The following is a 21605-nucleotide window of genomic DNA, read 5'->3' as shown; positions in this document are numbered from 1 at the left end:
GAAGCTTAGAGAAACCAACAAAGATAAATTCAAAGTAAACCGTACCTCAGTACATCAAGCCAAACTTCTGGTGAAAAATAAAAAATAAAAAAAGAATCTTAAATGCAGATACAGAAAACAGACAAGTTACAAACAGGCAAAAAACAAAAATTATAGCTGACTTTTTATTAGAAACAATAGAAACCAGAAGACAATAAAATGATGTCTTTAAAGTACTAAAAGAAAAAAAACTGGCATTCCATATCCAACAATAACAAAAAAATGCTTTGAAAATGAAAGCAAAATAAACACAATTTAAGACAGACAACAGATGAGAGAATGCATATCTAGCAAACATACTAAAAGAAATGCTAAAAGAAACTCTTCTGGCTAAAGGGAAATGCTTTCAGATGATGTATGCCTGAATCTGCAGAAAGGAATAAAAAGCAGTATAAAGCATTAAAATATGGAAAAATATTAAAAGCTTCTAAAACTATCTTCATTTTGCACCTATATATTTATTTTATTTAAAATTTATTATTGTTTAAAGCAAAAATAACAACAATAAATATCACTGTTATAGCAAAAATGACAATAAATATCATAGTGTTTTAGCATATATGGAATTAAAATATATGTTGACAATAGTACAAAGAGTATGTGATGTAAATGAAAGTATAGTATATATAGCTCAACAAACATCAGGTAGGAAAACTCATAGAGACCACATTCAGACACATCATAGTCAAATTATCAAAAGACAAAGACAAAGAGAAAATATCTTGATAGCAGAGAGAAAGGTGATTCATCACATAGAGGGGATCCTTAATAAAATTAATAACTGACTTCTCATCAGAAACTATGGAGGCCAGAGGCAGTAAGATGACATATTCAAAGTGCTGAAAAGAAAACACTGTCAACCAAGAATTCTTCAAACAGTAAAGGTGAAATTAAGACATTTCCAGACAAATAAAAACTGAGAATTCATCTCTAGCAGATCTGCCCTATAAAAAATACTAAAGAGTGTCCTTCTTTCAGGCCGAAATAAAAGCACACTAGACAGTAACTCAAATCCACACAATAGCATCCCAGTAAAGGTAACTATATATGTAAATGTAAAAGCAATATAAACATATTTTTGTTTGTAACTCTTTTCTTCTATCTGATTTAAAAGACAATTTCATAAAATGATAATTATAAAATTGTGTCACTAGATTTTTAATATATAAAGCTATAATTTGTATGACAATAATAGTACAAAGGAAGTAGAAGGGAACAGAGCTATACTGGAACGAAGTTTTTATATACTATTGAAATTAAGTTAGTATTAATATGAACAAGTTTGTTTTAAGTTAAACTGTTAATTATAACCCCTAGGATTACCACTAAGAAAATAACTCAAGGGACTTCCCTGGTGGTCCAGTGGTCAAGACGCTGCACTTCCACTGCAGGGGGCATGGGTTTGATTCCTGGTCGGGGAACTAAGATCCTGCATGCATGTGGCATGGCTAAAAAAAAAAAAAAAAAAAAAAAAAAAGCCAACAGAAAAAACCTCAAAAAAAATACAGTAAAAGAGAAGTGGGACAGAGTGGAGAGGACAGATCGCAGAGCCATTTAGGAGGTAGAGTCAATGGAAATTTGTATTGGATGAAAGTGAGATATTCTCCCTCAAGGAGCACATTGTCTACTGAAAGAATCTGAAGAGTGAACAAAAAATTATTTTATATTGTGCCCAATAACTGGAACATAGAATAGGGGAAGTACAGTGACAGGAGATGAGGCTGAGACTAGATCATGAAAGGTAAGGATTGACCTTTGTTCCTAAGGTGTTAGAGTGCTTTAAAGAATTTTGAGAAAAGAATTGACATGATTTTGAGCAAAGAAGTGATCGTGAGTCATTAGAGAAATTCAAATCGAAAAAATAATGAGATACCACTTCATACCCATGAAGATGGCTACAATAAAAAGGACAGACAATAATAAGTGTTGAAGATATGGAGAAACTGGAACCCTCGTACATTGCTGGTGGGAATATAAAATGGTACAGCCTCTTTGGAAAACAGTTTGATAATTCCTGGAAATGTTAAACAGAGTTACCATATAACCTAGCAATTCTACTCCTAGACACATATCCAAGAAAACTGAAAACATACATCTGTATAAAAACTTGTATATGAATATTTATAGCAGTATTATTCATAATATCCCAAAACTGATGAATGAATAAACAAAAAGTGGTATATCCATACAACTGAACACTATTTAGCTGTAAAAAGGAATGAAGCACTGATACATGCTACAATATGAATGAACCTTGAAAACATTATAAGTGAAATAAGCCAAACACAAAGGCCATGTATTATATGATCCCATTTATATGAAATGTTAAGAATAGGCAAATCCAAAGAAACAGCAAGTATATTAATGATTGCCAAAGGCTAGAGGGGCAGCAGGGGGAAGAGGAGGAGGACGAAACAGGGAGTGACTATTAATGAGTGTGAGGTTTCTTTTTGACTTGATGAAAAATGTTCTAAAGTTAGATAGTGGCATGGTTGCACAACTCTGTGAATATGCTAAAAACCACTGAGTTGTACACTTTAAAAAGGTGAATTTTATGGTATATGAATTGTATTTCAATACAGCTGTTATAAAACAAAAACCATGATGAGTTACCATTTCACACTTTGTAGAATGAGTAAAATCTAAAAGGATGGCAAGGTTGGCAAGGATGTGGAACACTGCTGTTGGTCAAAGGGTAAAACAGTACAACTACTTTGGAGAACTTTTTGGCAGTGTTTAGTAAAGTTAAACAGGCATCCACCCTATGACACATCAACTCCTAGTTATTTATTTAAGATAAGTGAAAACTTATGACTACAAGACTTGTATAGGAATGTTCACAGTACCTTTTTCATAAAAGTCCAAAAATGGAAACCATCCAACTGTCCATCAACAAAAGAACAAATAAATTATGGTATATTTATACAATGGAATATTACTCAGCAATTAAAAGCAAGCTGATCGGTACAGGAATATGGATGAACCTCAAAATTATTCTTGGTGGAAAGAAACCAAAAACACACACACAAAAAAAACTATACTATATGATTCTATTTATAGAAAGCTGAAGAACGAATTAGATTGGCAAAACTAATCTACCATGGTAGAAAATAGAACAGTGGCTTCCAGAGCAGGAGAGCAGGAGAGCAGGGAGGGGGCACAAGAGAACATTCAGAGGTGATGAAAGCAATCTTGGTGGTTATACACATTTATAAAATTGTCAAAACTAATCAAAATGACTACTTAAGATCTGTGCATTTTATTAAGTATAAATTTTATTTCAGTTGAAACAGAAACAGCAATATGTGGAAAAATAAATATTTTACTGAAATATTCATGGATGAAGTGATACAAAGTGATAAATTCATAAAATAAATGATTGTTTCTTACAGTAGTTCTGTGGCACAAGTTCTGGGCTCTTAGGCGTTTTCAACTTGTAGGATACATCTCCAATATTAACTGTATCGCCTAAAAAGAGAATACAGAAACACAACCGTTACAAGAGACAAGTAAGAAAACAACACACTATGGCTTTTGCAACAATGATTGTCCTGACCTACAGAGAGGGATGTGTGTACCACAGATCTGTCTGTGTTGGGCATCCGTAGAAACACCTGTCTATGTCAGGCACTACGCTGTACAACTAGTATCCATAGTATAAGTTATATATATAAGGAAGAAGTGAAGTGTTGGTGAAATTCACTTTTTAAATGCTATTTTAGCAAAACGGTGAAATACTATAAAATATATTAACCAGCTTTATTTTCTCATTAATAGCAATACTAATAAAGTCAACAATACAGAAGGATGCATTTTTGTTTAAGATCATCCAAAGCACCCATAAGGTGGTATCTTTAACATGTATTTGCAACCTTTTTACATCTTTATAGGTTCTTATTTTTACTACATACAACTTCAAGCTCTCTAGCAACATAACTCCCAAATTCAACATTTCTAGGTACATGAAAAGAGCAAAGCCCCAGTGGCATATATGCCAAGAATTCCTACGTGAAACAAGCAAAACAGAGCAAAAGCTCTCAGTCACTTCTACATGGTTCTAATTTATTAAAGTAACATTAATTTCTGGTTGATCTTCTAAAGTGCAGGAGTGAACCAAACAATCTCTGCTTTGCTCTCTCCAACAGCAAAATAGACATATTGATCCCATCTGCAACTGGAACTTCACTTGGAAAGGGCTCAAAAACACTTAGAAAAAGTAGCTGTGTAAAACACATCTTTCAACACTGCCAGTTTTGAGCTAGTGAGGTATCCTGGAGAATAAGGCCTTAAATCATGGTACTAACAACAGCCAACACTTGTTGAATGATTACTATCTTCTAAGTCCTTTACACATTCCCCAAATATGTGAGACAGAGACTTTATAAATGAGGAAATTTGTAAATCTATGGAAAAAAAAGTTTTTATAGATGAAGAAATATATTACAGGTATGTGGTAAATTAAGAGATAAGTAGAAACATTGTGTAAAACACAGGTATACTTTCTAATACAGAATGCACATACATTTAGAGTGTAAATCAAAGGAATTTTCCTCTGAATTAGTCTAGACATCAGCTAATACTGAGTATCAGCTATTTGGCAAATACTATTATAGACATATTTATTTATGTTATTTCATTTAATCTTGACTCTAAGTAACCCATGGTTCCTGTGAGCTATTTCACAGAACTACTGTAACAGAAACTCCATCTCAAACTGGGTTAGTATGAGGACATTGGGGTTTTTGTTACAGCGGTTCTATGAAATACCTCACAGGAAACATGAACCCATCATGAAGAGACCTAGGCTCAGAAACTAGTCCACAATATGTTAGGGAAGGCAACAGGAAGCACAGTCAAAGTCACACCCCAGGATAAACTCACTGAGATACCACCCCAGACACCATTAGATCCATACTGTGGGACAACACAGTCAGAGGGCAACTTTTTCTCTCATTTTATTTTGATATTTCTCAAACCTGTAGGAAAGTTGGAAACACACTACCTTAAGATGCAAAAGTCATGATTCTTCATCCTTAAAGTCTTCAGATATATCTTCTAATAAAAAGGACACTGCCATAAATAAACTGTTCCTGCAGCCTTTGCACAACCCCCTCATGACTCAAAGTCATGGGCAGGAACATTGAACTGGCCAAGCCTATGTCATTAGCCACAGCTTGGCTGCCAGGGTACAGGTAGCAGGAAGAGCTGACCACTGTGATTTCTGGAGTGGAGTCAGAGCCCTGCGTCCAATCACGACTCACTCCACAGGGATTGCACCACTCTCTCTCTCTCTCTCTCTCTCTCTCCTTACCCTCTTCTCCTTGCCCTCTCACCTCCTCTCTTTTCCTCCTACCTCATCATGACTCAAGTCTTCTTTGCCTTTTCTTCCTCTCCTCAACTTCTGATCACTGGGTGCGGAGGGCCGGTTCTAGCCTCTTTTCTTTTCTATCTATAACCTCTCCTTGATGAGCTCATCTAGTCTTATGCCTTTAAGTGCAACTAATATGTTGCTTGCTCCCAAATTTATATCTCTAATCCAGACCACAGAACTCGAAGCATGGATACCAACAGACTCTGAGGTGCCTAACAGTCAGCTTCAAGTTGACATATTCAAAACTGAACTTCTGATCTGTGTGTGTTCCATCCACAGTATTCCCCAATTCTACTCATGGCAACTTAATCCTTCCAGCTTCTCAGACCAGAAATCTTGCAGCCATTCTTAACTTTTCTTTCCCACAACCCATCAGAAAACTGTAGTGACTCTGCACTACATATATATGTAGTATTGCCCACTTCTCTCTACATCCTCTACCACCACAATGCTGACCCAAGCCAGGTAGGGGTTTACTACTTAAGTTCATTTTCTCATTTAAACAGCATTACCTCTCACCCCCTTACAGATCTCCTGTCTCAACCCTTGCACCCTACAGTTAATTCTCAACAGAGCAGCCACAGTGATCATAAGAAAATAGGAACCAAGTAATGCCACTCCTCTGCTCAACCCCCATCTTTGCAATGGCCTAAAAGGCTATTTCTGATCTGGCACCCCATTTTCCTCCTGAGCTCATCTCCTACTAGTGTCCTCCTCACTTATTCTACTCCAGCCACGTGGGTCTCTTTGCTACTCCTTGAGCATGTCAGACATATATTCATTTCAGGCTTTTTCTTTTTGCACTGGATTTTCCTATTGACTGAAATGCTTTTCCTAAATATATCCATTATCAATCAGGGGCCCAGCAAGAAACTGATAGTCCATTCAAAATGAATAACTGAGGAGAGAATAATAAAGGAACCATTTATGAAGGTATGGGTAAAGTTTGGGAAAACCAACAAGGATGGTGCAGTACCCTGGGACTAGCAATAACAGAAAGCCATTGCCACCACTGGGCCTGAAGGGGCCAGGAGAGAGCAAGGAGAGAGAGTGAGTGTATTTAGAATAACTTCTGAAAGGAGCTGTGACCCTTTGTGGGGGAAGACAGCAAGCCTAAGGTGGTGACTGGCAAAAAGGGAGCTGGGGAATAAACATAAAGCAAAAACTGACAGAACTGAAAGGAGGAAGAGAAAAATTCAAAATCATATCTGGATATTTTACTATATCTCTCTCAGTAAGTGATGGAAGAGTAGAAAAAAAAAAAAAAAAGAAGGATATAGAAATAAAAACAACCAGTTCTTGGCCTTTTGGCTAAGACCAAGTGTAGAAGTAAAGATCTAAAAACCTTATTAACCACTTAACCTAAATGACCTTTATAGAACACTACACCCAACAATGGCAGAATGCATATTCTTTTTAAATGCACATGAAACATTCATCAAACTAGATCTTCGGTTGCACCATAATGCAAGTCTTAATAAATTTCGAAGGACTAAAATCATACAAAGTATGCTTTCTGATCAAAATGGAATTCAACTAGAACTTAGTACCAAAAAGATAAGTGGCAAATCTCTAAACATTTGGAAATCAAGAAACAGGCTTCCAAAAAACCCAAAGAAGAAATCACAATGGAAATTGGACTCATTAAGAAACAGGGCAGTGATCAATTAGCCACGTCTGCTGTAGGCAAAGAGGAAAAAGACATTCATAGTGGTTAGGCATTTGCCCTTCCTGCCTCAAATGCTTAGGTTCTTGGCCACCTGCTGTTACCATGCTACACTTGACTGAGTCATCTAATCCGTACCCATAGCCCACATTTGATCTCTGTACAATTAAAGTCTTATATGTCTACTTTGGCTCAGATCTCTCTCCCGAGTTCCATACCTCTCAGTAGCCTGTTGGACACTTTACTCTGATATTCCAGAGACACCTCAAATTTAACATGAGAAACACGGAACTCTATATTCTCTGTGTATGTTGTCCAACCATCTCCAACCAGCTCTACCTCTTGTATTCTTATCTCAGCAACTGATGCTTTATTCCCTTGACCTAGAAGCCCTTCCACATCTCCCACACTTTTCCTTCACACAAGTACTCCTCAGATATCTTCATCTCCCTACTGAATCTACCCTAACTTTTCCTTTTGCATGATCTCCACCTCACTCAAGTATTGATCACTCCATTCCTGTCCTTCTGCATAGTATCTGGCTCATCCTTCTGTAATAGCATTTCTCACACTGTACAACTATTGATTATGGCTCCTTTACATTAAGAGTCTTTAAATTAGGGTACACAAGGACTTTCCAAGGGGACAGAGCATGGCAGTCTGAAGGGGATCAGTTTTCAGATCTTCACTTCCATGTGTTCTCCCTAACATTAACCTGACTGAGAATGGCCCTGCAGGCTCTCCATCCCCACAGGTCTTTTCAGGAGCCCTTCTCTCACTTAGTTTACTATGGTGAACGCTGCGTTGCTCCAGGGGACCAAACAAAGGGGCATATTTAATTATGGTTGAGGAGAAGCCTGTTTTCAAAAGTATTCAAACCAACATAAACCTGCCTAGGAATGCTCTTTCCATCTCATATAGTTCTACTAAAAGTGAAGAGTAGCTTTAGAATTGACCAGAGTATTTTGGCCTGTGTTAGCCTGTGTCAGATACAGTATATTGCAGAGTGAGGAAGTGTGAGTAGTATTGTCAAATAATCCAAGATGGGAGAGCTCAGAGAGCAAAGTAAAAAAAGCTTCAAAAACTGGCTTTTCGGGCTGTGAGATGGAGAGGAACCAAGATGGCGGCGTAGAAGGACGTGCTCTCACTCCCTCTTGCGAGAACACCAGAATCACAACTAGCTGCTGGACAATCATCGACAGGAAGACACTGGAACTCACCAAAAAAGATACCCCACATCCAAAGACAAAGGAGAAGCCACAATGAGACGGTAGGAGGGGCGCAATCAGAGTAAAATCAAATCCCATAACTGCTGGGTGGGTGACTCACAGACTGTAGAACACTTATACCACAGAAGTCCACCCACTGGAGTGAAGGTTCTGAGCCCCATGTCAGGCTTCCCAACCTGGGGGTCCAGCAACGGGAGGAGGAATTCATAGAGAATCAGGCTTTGAAGCCTAGTGGGAATTGATTGCAGGACTTTGACAGGACTGGGGGAAACAGAGACTCCACTCTTGGAGGGTGCACACAAAACAGTGTGCGCATAGGGACCCAGGGGAAGAAGCAGTGACCCCCGGGGAGACTGAACCAGACCTACTTGCTAGTGTTGGAGGGTCTCCTGTGGAGGCGGGGGTGGCTCTGTTTTACCGTGGGGACGAAGATGCTGGCGGAGGGAGTTCTGGGGAGTGCTCCTTGGCGACAGCCCTCCCAGAGTCTGTCATTAGCCCCACCAAAGAGCCCAGGCAGGCTCCAGTGTTGGGTTGCCTCAGGCAAAACAACCAACAGGGAGGGAACCCAGCCCCACCCATCAACAGTCAAGTGGATTACAGTTTTACTGAGCTCTGACCACCACAGCAACAGTCAGCTCTACCCACCACCAGAGCCTCCCATCAAGCCTCTTAGATAGCCTCAACCACCAGAGGGAAGACAGCAGAAGCAAGAAAAACTATAATCCTGCAGCCTGTGGAAAAAAAAACACATTCACAGAAAGATAGACAAGATGAAAAGGCAAAGGGCTATATACCAGATGAAGGAACAAGATAAAACCCCAGAAAAACAACTAATTGAAGTGGAGATAGGCAACCTTCCAAAAAAGAATTCAGAATAATGATAGTGAAGGTGATCCAGGACCTCGGAATAAGAATGCAGGCAAAGATCAAGAAGATGCAAGAAATGTTTAACAAAGACCTAGAAGAATTAAAGAACAAACAAACAGAGATGAACAATACAACAACTGAAATGAAAACTACACTAGAAGGAATCAATAGCAGAATAACTGAGGCAGAAGAACGGATAAGTGACCTGGAGGACAGAATGGTGGAATTCACTGCTGCAGAACAGACTAAAGAAAAAAGAATGAAAAGAAATGAAGACAGCCTAAGAGACCTCTGGGACAACATTAAACGCAACAACATTCGCATTATAGGGGTCCCAGAAGGAGAAGAGAGAGAGAAAGGACCAGAGAAAATATTTGAAGAGATTGTAGTCAAAAACTTCCCTAACATGGGAAAGGAAATAGCCACCCAAGTCCAGGAAGCACAGAGAGTCCCATACAGGATAAACCCAAGGAGAAACACGCCGAGACACAGAGTAATCAAATTGGCAAAAATTAAAGACAAAGAAAAATTATTGAAAGCAGCAAGGGAAAAACGACAAATAACATACAAGGGAACTCCCATAAGGTTAACAGCTGATTTCTCAGCAGAAACTCTACAAGTCAGAAGGGAGTGGTATGATATACTTAAAGTGATGAAAAGGAAGAACCTACAACCAAGATTACTTTACCCGGCAAGGATCTCATTTAGATTCGATGGAGAAATCAAAAGCTTTACAGACAAGCAAAAGCTAAGAGAATTCAGCACCACCAAACCAGCTCTACAACAAATGCTAAAGGAACTTCTCTAAGTGGGAAACACAAGAGAAGAAAAGGACCTACAAAAACAAACCCAAAACAATTAAGAAAATGGTCATAGGAACATACATATCGATAATTACCTTAAACGTGAATGGATTAAATGCTCCAACCAAAAGACACAGGCTTGCTGAATGGATACAAAAACAAGAACCATATATATGCTATCTACAAGAGACCCACTTCAGACCTAGGGACACATACAGACTGAAAGTGAGGGGATGGAAAAAGATATTCCATGCAAATGGAAATCAAAAAAAAGCTGGAGTAGCTATACTCGTATCAGATAAAATAGACTTTAAAATAAAGAATGTTACAAGAGACAAGGAAGGACACTACATAATGATCAAGGGATCAATCCAAGAAGAAGATATAACAATTATAAATATATATGCACCCAACATAGGAGCACCTCAATACATAAGGCAACTGCTAACAGCTATAAAAGAGGAAATCGACAGTAACACAATAATAGTGGGGGACTTTAACACCTCACTTACACCAATGGACAGATCATCCAAAATGAAAATAAATAAGGAAACAGAAGCTTTAAATGACACAATAGATCAGAGAGATTTAATTGATATTTATAGGACATTCCATCCAAAAACAGCAGATTACACTTTCTTCTCAAGTGCACACAGAACATTCTCCAGGATAGATCACATCTTGGGTCACAAATCAAGCCTCAGTAAATTTAAGAAAATTGAAGTCATATCAAGCATCTTTTCTGACCACAACGCTATGAGATTAGAAATGAATTACAGGGAAAAAAACGTAAAAACCACAAACACATGGAGGCTAAACAATACATTACTAAATAACCAAGAGATCACCGAAGAAATCAAAGAGGAAATCAAAAAATACCTAGAGACAAATGACAATGAAAACGCGACAATCCAAAACCTATGGGATGCAGCAAAAGCAGTTCTAAGAGGGAAGTTTATAGCTATACAAGCCTACCTAAAGAAACAAGAAAAATCTCAAGTAAACAATCTAACCTTACACATAAAGGAACTAGAGAAAGAAGAACAAACAAAACCCAAAGTTAGCAGAAGGAAAGAAATCATAAAGATCAGAGCGGATATAAATGAAATAGAAACAAAGAAAACAATAGCAAAGGTCAATAAAACTAAAAGCTGGTTCTTTGAGAAGATAAACAAAATTGATAAACCATTAGCCAGACTCATCAAGAAAAAGAGGGAGAGGACTCAAATCAATAAAATTAGAAATGAAAAAGGAGAAGTTACAACAGACACCGCAGAACCACAAAGCATCCAAAGAGACTACTACAAGCAACTCTATGACGATCAAATGGACAACCTGGAAGAAATGGACAAATTCTTAGAAAGGTATAACCTTCCAAGACTGAATCAGGAAGAAACAGAAAATATGAACAGACCAATCACAAGTAATGAAATTGAAACTGTGATTAAAAATCTTCCAACAAACAAAAGTCCAGGACCAGATGGCTTCACAGGTGAATTCTATCAAACATTTAGAGAAGAGCTAACACCCATCCTTCTCAAACTCTTCCAAAAAATTGCAGACAAAGGAACACTCCCAAACTCATTCTATGAGGCCACCATCACCCTGATACTAAAACCAGACAAAGATACTACAAAAAAAGAAAATTACAGACCAATATCACTGATGAATATAGATGCAAAAATCCTCAACAAAATACTAGCAAACAGAATGCAACAACGCATTAAAAGGATCATACACCACGATCAAGTGGGATTTATCCCAGGGATGAAAGGGTTCTTCAATATACGCAAATCAATCAATGTGATACACCATATTAACAAATTGAAGAATAAAAACCATATGATCGTCTCAATAGAGGCAGAAAAAGCTTTTGACAAAATTCAACACCCATTTATGATAAAAACTCTCTAGAAAGTGGGCATAGAGGGAACCTACCTCAACATAATAAAGGCCATATACGACAAACCCACAGCAAACATCATTCTCAATGGTGAAAAACTGAAAGCATTTCCTCTAAGATCAGGAATGAGACAAGGATGTCCACTCTCACCACTATTATTCAACATAGTTTTGGAAGTCCTAGCCACAGCAATCAGAGAAGAAAAAGAAATAAAAGGAATACAAATTGGAAAAGAAGTAAAACTATCACTGTTTGCAGATGACATGATACTATACATAGAGAATCCTAAAAATGCCACCAGAAAACTACTAGAGCTAATCAATGAATTTGGTAACGTTGCAGGATACAAAATTAATGCACAGAAATCTCTTGCATTCCTATACACTAATGATGAAAAATCTGAAAGAGAAATTAAGGAAACACTCCCATTTACCATTGCAACAAAAAGAATAAAACACCTAGGAATAAACCTTCCTAGGGAGACAAAAGACCTGTATGCAGAAAACTATAAGACACTGATGAAAGAAATTAAAGATGATACCAACAGATGGAGAGATATACCATGTTCTTGGACTGGAAGAATCAATATTGTGAAAATGACTATACTACCCAAAGCAATCTACAGATTCAATGCAATCTCTATCAAATTACCAATGGCATTTTTTACAGAACTAGAACAAATCATCTTAAAATTTGTATGGAGACACAAAAGACCCCAAATAGCCAAAGCAGTCTTGAGGGAAAAAAACGGAGCTGGAGGAATCAGACTCCCTGACTTCAGACTATACTACAAAGCTACAGTAATCAAGACAATATGGTACTGGCACAAAAACAGAAACATAGATCAATGGAACAAGATAGAAAGCCCAGAGATAAACCCATGCACCTATGGTCAACTAATCTATGACAAAGGAGGCAAAGATATACAATGGAGAAAAGACAGTCTCTTCAATAAGTGGTGCTGGGAAAACTGGACAGCTACATGTAAAAGAATGAAATTAGAATACTCCCTAACACCATACACAAAAATCAACTCAAAATGGATTCGAGACCTAAATGTAAGACTGGACACTATAAAACTCTTAGAGGAAAACATAGGAAGAACACTCTTTGACATAAATCACAGCAAGATCTTTTTTGATCCACCTCCTAGAGTCATGGAAATGAAAACAAAAATAAACAAATGGGACCTAATGAAACTTCAAAGCTTTTGCACAGCAAAGGAAACCATAAACAAGACGAAAAGACAACCCTCAGAATGGGAGAAAATATTTGCAAACAAATCTACGGACAAAGGATTAATCTCCAAAATATACAAACAGCTCATTCAGCTCAATATTAAAGAAACAAACAACCCAATCCAAAAATGGGCAGAAGACCTAAATAGACATTTCTCCAAAGAAGACATACAGATGGCCAAGAAGCACATGAAAAGCTGCTCAACATCACTAATTATTAGAGAAATGCAAATCAAAACTACAATGAGGTATCACCTCACACCAGTTAGAACGGGCATCATCAGAAAATCTACAAACAACAAATGCTGGAGAGGGTGTGGAGAAAAGGGAACCCTCTTGCACTGTGGGTGGGAATGTAAATTGATACAGCCACTATGGAGAACAATATGGAGGTTCCTTAAAAAACTAAAAATAGAATTACCATATGACCCAGCAATCCCACTACTGGGCATATACCCAGAGAAAACCATAATTCAAAAAGACACATGCACCCCAATGTTCATTGCAGCACTATTTACAATAGCCAGGTCATGGAAGCAACCTAAATGCCCATCAACAGACGAATGGATAAAGAAGATGTGGCACATATATACAATGGAATATTACTCAGCCATAAAAAGGAACAAAATTGAGTCATTTGTTGAGACGTGGATGGATGTAGAGACTGTCATACAGAGTGAAGTAAGTCAGAAAGAGAAAAACAAATATCGTATATTAACGCATGTATGTGGAACCTAGAAAAATGGTACAGATGAACTGGTTTGCAAGGCAGAAGTTGAGACACAGATGTAAAGAACAAACGTATGGACACCAAGGGGGGAAAACCGCGGTGGGGTGGGCATGGTGGTGTGCTGAATTGGGCGATTGGGATTGACATGTATACACTGACGTGTATAAAATTGATGACTGATTAAAAAAAAACAAAAAACAAAAACAAAAACAACTGGCTTTTCACAACCTTAAAGGTAAGCTATTTGTTCAGCTTTTCTCAATTCTTATCTTGAGAACATGCTATTCACAGAAAAAAAAAAAGGCACCTCTGAACATCTGAAGTAGTATACATTATTAATGCTGATTCATTTTAATGTAACTGAAATAGGTTTCAGCACTACCAAATTTTTCACAATACACTGGATAAAAACCACAGGGGAAACTTTTAAATGTTTCAGATCAGATGTATATCTTTCAAAAAGGTAGATAAAAAGTTATTCTCAAACAAACATCATCATGAAATATTCATTCCGATATAGTCATTCCTCATCTTATAAAATGCTATTTTCTAACTCTTATAATGAAAAGGTTATATACTAGCTTCTGAACCAAATAGTGTTCTGTTCCACTAAATACAATGGCAAAGATTGATCATGAGGTCTAAAGAAATGGATGAATTTATTACTGATTGTTATACATGATTTCTATTTAACTGTTCTCTAAGCCCCATAAACAAAGTTCATTACACATTTAATAAAATAATATCATGACTTCTGCCACAGTCCTCTTTACATAAATAAATTATTTTAACTATATTACTTTACATGAAAGAGCAAAACTATATTATCATATATTATGAAATAAATAACTTAAATATGTAACCACGAGATTCCTTTATTGTTGGCTTTACTGCCTTTAGTAATCTAGCCTTCAAAATGTGTCCCATAATTTATTTTTCAGTGGTTTTTATAACATTCCTTAAAATATACATTAACACATTCATTTGAATTGAAAGGGAAAAATACTTTTTCTGCCAGAAAGTCTAATTTGGCTGATTGGATTGACAGTACAGACTACCTCTGTTAATTATGAAAACTAAGAATTTGACAGAAAGTATTTAAACGTGATAAAGTAAAAGCGTTCTCTCCAAAAAATATTGTGGTGGCAAAGGTATGTTGAATGAAAGTTTTATTTTAACAACTCTTTCTGAGTACATTAGAATAAAAAAGCAGCCTCTATGTGAGAAAATAACCATAGCCATTTGATAAATTTTGGTGAAGGTTTTTTAGTGAACTTCCCAGATATTGAGGTGGAATGATTCTATTGGCTGGGTCAGTGACCTTACTTGCAAGTCAAGTGGTTTCCAATTCTTTGCCATGAACAAAATGAAAAGGCTATAATCAAGTTGCCAGTTTATAGATCATTAAAAATGTCATTTTGATAATAAATCAACATATTTTTTACTTAGAAAGTCTGCAAAAAATTGAGTGATATTGCTATATCAAAATTCTTTATATTCCAGCAATAAAATTAGGGAATATCAATTACAGTAATTTATAGTCAACTGGGAAAAAGTGCTACTCATGTTATTAATAGGTATGTTTCCACAAAATTTTAGTTTTTAAAAAAATTTGAAACATATTGATGTTCTTTTGAACAATTGTGCTCTAATAATTACAATGATAGAAACATTTTAACATTTAGACATTTTTCATTGCAGAAAAATATGATAAAGATAAAACTTTCAAGAATAAGAATATATTAAGATAAAATTATGAGGAGTAAGTGTAATTGCAATACAAATCAAGGAAATAAAGAAATAACATACATTTTCTGACAGTTAAAGATGAGCTTTTTATCTATTTTCAAAAAGAGACGGTAGCTGGGCTTCCCTGGTGGCGCAGTGGTTGAGAATCTGCCTGCCAATGCAGGGGACACGGGTTCGAGCCCTGGTCTGGGAAGATCCCACATGCCGCGGAGCAACTGGGCCCGTGAGCCACAACTACTGAGCCTGCGCGTCTGGAGCCTGTGCTCCGCAACAAGAGAGGCCGCGATAGTGAGAGGCCCGCGCACCGCGATGAAGAGTGGCCCCCACTTGCCGCAACTAGAGAAAGCCCTCGCACAGAAACGAAGACCCAACACAGCCATAAATAAATAAATAAATAAAAATTAAAATTAAAAAAAAAAACCTAATGACTGCTGACTAACACAACAATTTTTGTAAGGTAAAGGCAGGCAAAGCAAGTGTAGCTATCCCTATTTTACAAAGAAGATACATACTCAGAGAGGAATATACAACATTTTGACCCTGAGGATATTCTGAAAACAAACATTTTAATGAGAATAATACTAGCGTTCACAAATTTTCATCAAGTAAGTTAGCTTTCGAGCAAAATTAAGCCAAAAGAACTCCTTGATCAATTTTTATAGAACACATTTTTATTTTTCTTTTATTTAAAGAATTATTTTAGAGTGAGGATTTATCAATCACTTTTTTTGTCCATATAGAATTTCACCAATTATATCTTCTGCAACTCTGTTTTCCTTTGTGGCCATCAGCGTGGACTGAATACCAAAAAGATTTTGCTCTTTCTTCAATGTTTAATCAATAACAAATTTTTTAGTATATAGCTTTGTCAGAGTTTTATTTTGTATTGATAGTTTCTAATAAGACTTTAAATTTTTTATATGATTAATAATTTGTATTTAGTTCTTGGCTAACCCAGGAGAAATATGGGTATTTTCCTCAGATATTTCAAAGCTGTTCTATTGTCAAAATCTTTACCAATCTCAAAAATGCTTTTCTTAGTTACGTATTTCAGGCACATCTGTGGTAGCCCTTCTCCTAAAATGGGAGATGCTTAATGCTTAATGCCTTCTGAACTGTAAACTACACATTAAGTTAATGAATATACACACCTTAGGACATTCGACTCTGAAATGGACTCACAATTCAATGACTTGTAGCTTTGAACTAAACCAACCAAAGAAGTTGGTTTAGTTCAGGGTTTCTCAACAGCCAGCACGACTGACATTTTGGGCCAAATGATTCTTTATTGTTAGGGGCTGTCCTGTGCATTGTAGAATGTTTAGCAGATTCACGGGCCTCCACCCACTAGATACCAGTAGCACCCCCTTCCTCCTGGTTAGGACAACCAAAAAATGCCTTCAGACACTGCCAAATGTCCCCTGGGGAACGGGAATTACCCCTGGTTAAGAACCCGTAAGTGTCACCATTGTTTTTTTTTAATACAAAACTTAGACCCAAGAGAAAACCAAATATATCAGCAATTTCCAGGCTAGTCTGCATGTTCCCAATAAATTGTTTGTCCAGCAATTTATTAGGTTCCAACTGTTCTGGGATTTTACTGCTAAATTCTTTAATACACAAAAGTCACAATGTCCTCAGGGTCAAAATAGCCTGCTGCAGGTTCAAAGCAGTTAATAATTTCCCCAAAGTTCAATACCTAGTAAATACAGAGCTAAGACCTGCACACACACAGTACAGTTTTTCCCTTTACACCATATTTCTGAATTGAAGCAGGAGTTCTATACTTCCCTTCCCCAAAGTCATTAGTTCTATTATAACCCAAGGATATAATCTTAAAGTTACAAAAATACATATGGATGGATGTTTATTGCACTGTTTATATATTTAAAAATAGACAACCTGAATGTCTAAGCATGGGAAACTGGTAAAATAAATTATATGGATAAATGTATGAACTTAATGCCTATTTAAAATGACCATACATAGCAATATTTATCACTATGTTAGTACGTTAACAATAATGGCTAAGTGAGAATAAACTGTAAAACATACATGATTCCATTTTTTAAAAAGAAATATGTATTTCTATAAATGCATATTATATATATATTTTACAAAAACTGATAGTAGTAACACACACAAAAAAATGACAATCATGAATTTGCATGGAAAGATTATATTTTAGGGGATTTGTCTGTATTTTTCACTACAATGAACATAGATTTCTTGTACAAAAAGTATCAATATTTTAAAATATTTCTATAAACAAACTTATACACAAAAGTCAGAAAGATAAAATAGTGAACCCCTTTAATAATAACGGTGTAAAAGGATGGCACTCAATGTGTCACAGTGGATTTATAGAGTTATGTTTCCAGATTTATCATTTGATCTTAATCTATAGTATATCTGAGCCTGTCTGATATCAGAATCCTACTGAACTAGTTTGGCTCCTTCTGTGAAAACACTACAATAATCGTTATGAAAACTCTTTGCAGGCAATTCCCTGGCGGTCCAGTGGTTAGGACTCTGCACTCTCACTGCTGAGGGCCTGGGTTCAATCCCTGGTCGGGGAACTAAGATCCCACAAGCCGCGCAGCCGTCCAAAAAACAAAAAACAAAAAAAAACCCAACTCTTTGCAGTAGCTAACCTCCTTGTTAACCGCTTTGTTCCTAAAACCAAGAGACAATACAACCAATTGAAGTGTAAAGAGATATAAAGAATTTACAAATTACGGATGTTTAGACTACCTAATAGCAAAAGATAAAAAGCAGTGGGTTTGGGGATTTTTTTTTTTTTTTTTTAAACAAAATGACCCTCTCTTCCCTCTGCTTCTCAGGCTTTATAAAGTTCCTGTCTTGAAAGCCAACAAGGCAATTCCAGCCTCTCCTGCTCCCTCTCTGCATGAACTGGAAGATAATAAGCCACTGAATACTTCTTAGGTACAAAGAGTTGACATGCACAAAAAGGAATATAAAGATAAATAAGACATACATACAGCCCAGGAGAGATAAGAACAGTATATAATTTTTATCCGTGTTGTTCTTTTTCCAAACTACTAGGAAGCAAGGTCAATTACTTGCAGAGAGGTGAATTACTAGTCACATGTCTGAGTGCAGCTGAAAGCATCTTTCCAATCTAAACTGTAATTCATTACAGCATAATGCTATTTGTGGTTTACATTTGTCTGTGTGTGACATCCGGTTCAAAATGGGACACTTCAACCCTGATGGCCAATGTTATGTCCCAGGGAAGCCCAGAACTTGCCTCCTGTTTACCTGGCTCACAGCTGTTCTTACTTGAGTCCAGATCTCTGGTGAGTTTTCAGGTACATTTATCCACAGCCCTCATACCTTCAACATTGAGAATCTTTGCAGTGGCAAGGCAAGTAGGGTTAACATAATTTACTCCATGTGGTGTCATGCTAAGTGACTGAGTCTAAGAAATTAATATGTTGTTTGTAATGTGTACATGACTCTCATATTTGAAGCAAAGCCTGTACTTTGATTTGCTGGACATACCACAAATTTTGAGGCCGTGTCTAATGTTTTTATAATCAATATGTATTATTCATGTATAAAGAACATTTTTCTTTTTAAAGTTCCCATGAATTAACCCTGTTCCATCAGCCTACCTAGACAGTTCTCACAGTTCAAACCTAAAAGGAACTGGTTTCCATTTCTTCTAAAGCCAAGGAAACAATAAATCTCACATAGCTGAAAATAACATACACTAAGAATAATAAAGAAGCTAATTTTTATTGAACATTAATATGTGCCAGGGATTGTATAAACTAAATCCTTACAATAACCCTAGCAAATATACTTTCCTTATCCTCATTTTACAGTTAAGGAAACTGGGACACAAAATTAAGTAACCTACCCTCAAATCCCCATACCTAGACGGTGCAGAGATGGGCTCCAACTCAGACTGTTCACTCCAAAGCACGAGTTATAGATTATGCTACACTTCTACCATTGACCTCTGCCTTCTAGGACAAAGGAGAAACTAACAAATAAACAACTCAAAGACTAAAAAACAAATGAACAAACAAACACCCTAGAAGCATAATAATTGATAAAGACGCAAAATCTCAAATCACAACCCTATACAGGAAAAAGAAAAAAATTTTTTTGTTTAATGAATGAATGATGAAATGGATGGGACTTAAACCCTCTCACTTCTGACAAGGAAAATTATTGGGATGGGGGGCGCAAGAAGAACCATGAAACTAGCAGTTTCAGGTGAATACCTCCGTTATTCTAAGCAATGACACTGACAAAATCTTACCTAGAATCACTTAGCCATTCACGTGGAGCGACAACATACATCATCCCTTCCCTTAACCAGCACAGATGCTCTAACTCCAGCGCGCTCACACACACCCACACACGCACACACACACACAAACACACAGATCCCTAAAACCATCTCAGATAGAGCCAAGAAATACTGCGCTTAGAAATCAGAGCTGGGAATTCCCTGGTGGTCCAGTGGTTAGGACTCTGCGCTTTCACAGCCTAGGGTTAGCTGTGTGATCTTCTGGAAGTCACTTTTCCTTTCTGGGTCTCAATTACCTCAATTATAGAGTCAGGGGTTTTAACTAAATTAAATTGTGGTTTTCAGTTCTAAGAAATTGTGAATCTGTGAGAAATGAAATCTCCAAGTAAAACTTGGAAAGGCTCGTGGATACATTTAAAACCTAACGAGGGGTTCTTTGGCGAGAACGTACACTTCTAAGCCGCCACTAACCCTGTCTGGAACATGGCACAGACTGACTTCCAGGCCCTTGAGACTCAGAGAGCAAGGTCAAGTCCAGCTTTCAACACCCTCTGAGGGCTGCTGCATTAAGCTCTGCGTGTGCTGTAATCTATGTCAGAATCCCGGGGTGGGTGGGGGGGGGCGGGGGGTGAAAGAAGCAGTGCGGTAAGGAGAAAGCACTATTCCAGGTCATCAGAAACCTAAGTCCAATTCCCACGGGTTACATAATGAGGCTCAGAGAGTGCAAGCGCCTGGCCCCGCGTTACACAGCAGTTAGCGGCGAGGTGGAGACTAGAACCTCGATCTCCTGGCTCCCGGCGCAGCGCTCCTCCCCAGTTGAAGCAGCAGGGAGTGGGGGGGGGCGGAGGTGCGCAGGGGCCCCACGCGGAGGCGAGGCGTCCCGGGGTTACCTGTGTCGGCCCCCGCCCCGGCGTGCAGCAGTTTGACCTCCGAGGTCCGCGCGTCGCCGCCCGGCTGGCGCCGCACCACCTGCCGCAGGAGCAGCCGCACGCGCCGCGCAGCCGGGCCTCCGCGGCCGCCCGGGGCCCCGAGGAGCAGGAGCCGGGACTGCATGGGGCCGGGGGCGTCGCCGGGCACAGGGAGGGGGATCCGGTGCGAGCCGCGTCCCGGACGAGCGGCGTGAGGCGGTGCGACGAGGGGGACAGGAAGCGGCACCGCGCCGAGTCCGCCGGAAACTCCTTCCCCCGGCGCGGCCGGCTCAGCCGTCTCGGGCCGCCCTGGCCCAGCGGGGCGAAGGGAATCGGCTCCCGCCGCCGGGCGGAGCATCTGCAAGCCTGTGGCTCCGGAGCGCGCCTCGCCCTCCTCGCCCTCACCTGCGATGGTCCCCGTGGATTCCCCAGGCAGGCCTCTAGTCGTTCCCCTGTGCTCGGGAGTTGAGGAAATGCTTAAGGGTTTAAGAAGCATTTGACTCTCTTGGTTAATGGCCCTGTCTTAATATATTGCGCTTTCCCTGTACACTGCTTCAAAGCCTTTTCAGAAATTGAGTACGTTTTCTGAAGATTGTGGGAACTTTCACCTATCTGGATTCCTTGTACCCATACCTGTGTTTCCAATCAGTACCTGAAAGCCTTACCCTTTTATTTTTTCTACATGTTGTACTACCACACCTTAATAAATTCTAAAGGGGAGTGATACATAGAAGTTGCCAAAATGTCAGAAAGGACCCAAATCAAACACTTTTTCAGTCGTTCTGCAGTGCAAGAGTTATATAATTTATGTCTTTAG

At 38.2% G+C, this 21605-nt stretch overlaps 1 protein-coding gene across 2 annotated transcripts in view; it reads right to left on the bottom strand.

Moving 5' to 3' along the window:
• The window catches only part of VWA8 (von Willebrand factor A domain containing 8), a 360366-nt gene extending 339341 nt beyond the window's left edge, over positions 1–21025 (bottom strand). For both annotated transcript variants that reach the window (XM_059902829.1, XM_059902830.1), the window contains exons 1-2: positions 20771–21025; positions 3430–3507 (exon numbers count right to left, since the gene is read on the bottom strand). In XM_059902829.1, the coding sequence (XP_059758812.1) occupies positions 3430–3507; positions 20771–20933 (241 nt within the window). In that variant the 5' untranslated portion in view covers positions 20934–21025. The remainder of the gene's footprint in view (positions 1–3429; positions 3508–20770) is intronic.
• Between the last annotated feature and the right edge of the window lie 580 nt (positions 21026–21605).

Source organism: Balaenoptera ricei, chromosome 18 (genome assembly GCF_028023285.1).
Source record: "Balaenoptera ricei isolate mBalRic1 chromosome 18, mBalRic1.hap2, whole genome shotgun sequence".
NCBI lineage: Eukaryota > Metazoa > Chordata > Mammalia > Artiodactyla > Balaenopteridae > Balaenoptera > Balaenoptera ricei.
Note: the sequence above shows the minus strand (reverse complement) of the source record. Positions and strands in the feature narration are given on the sequence as shown.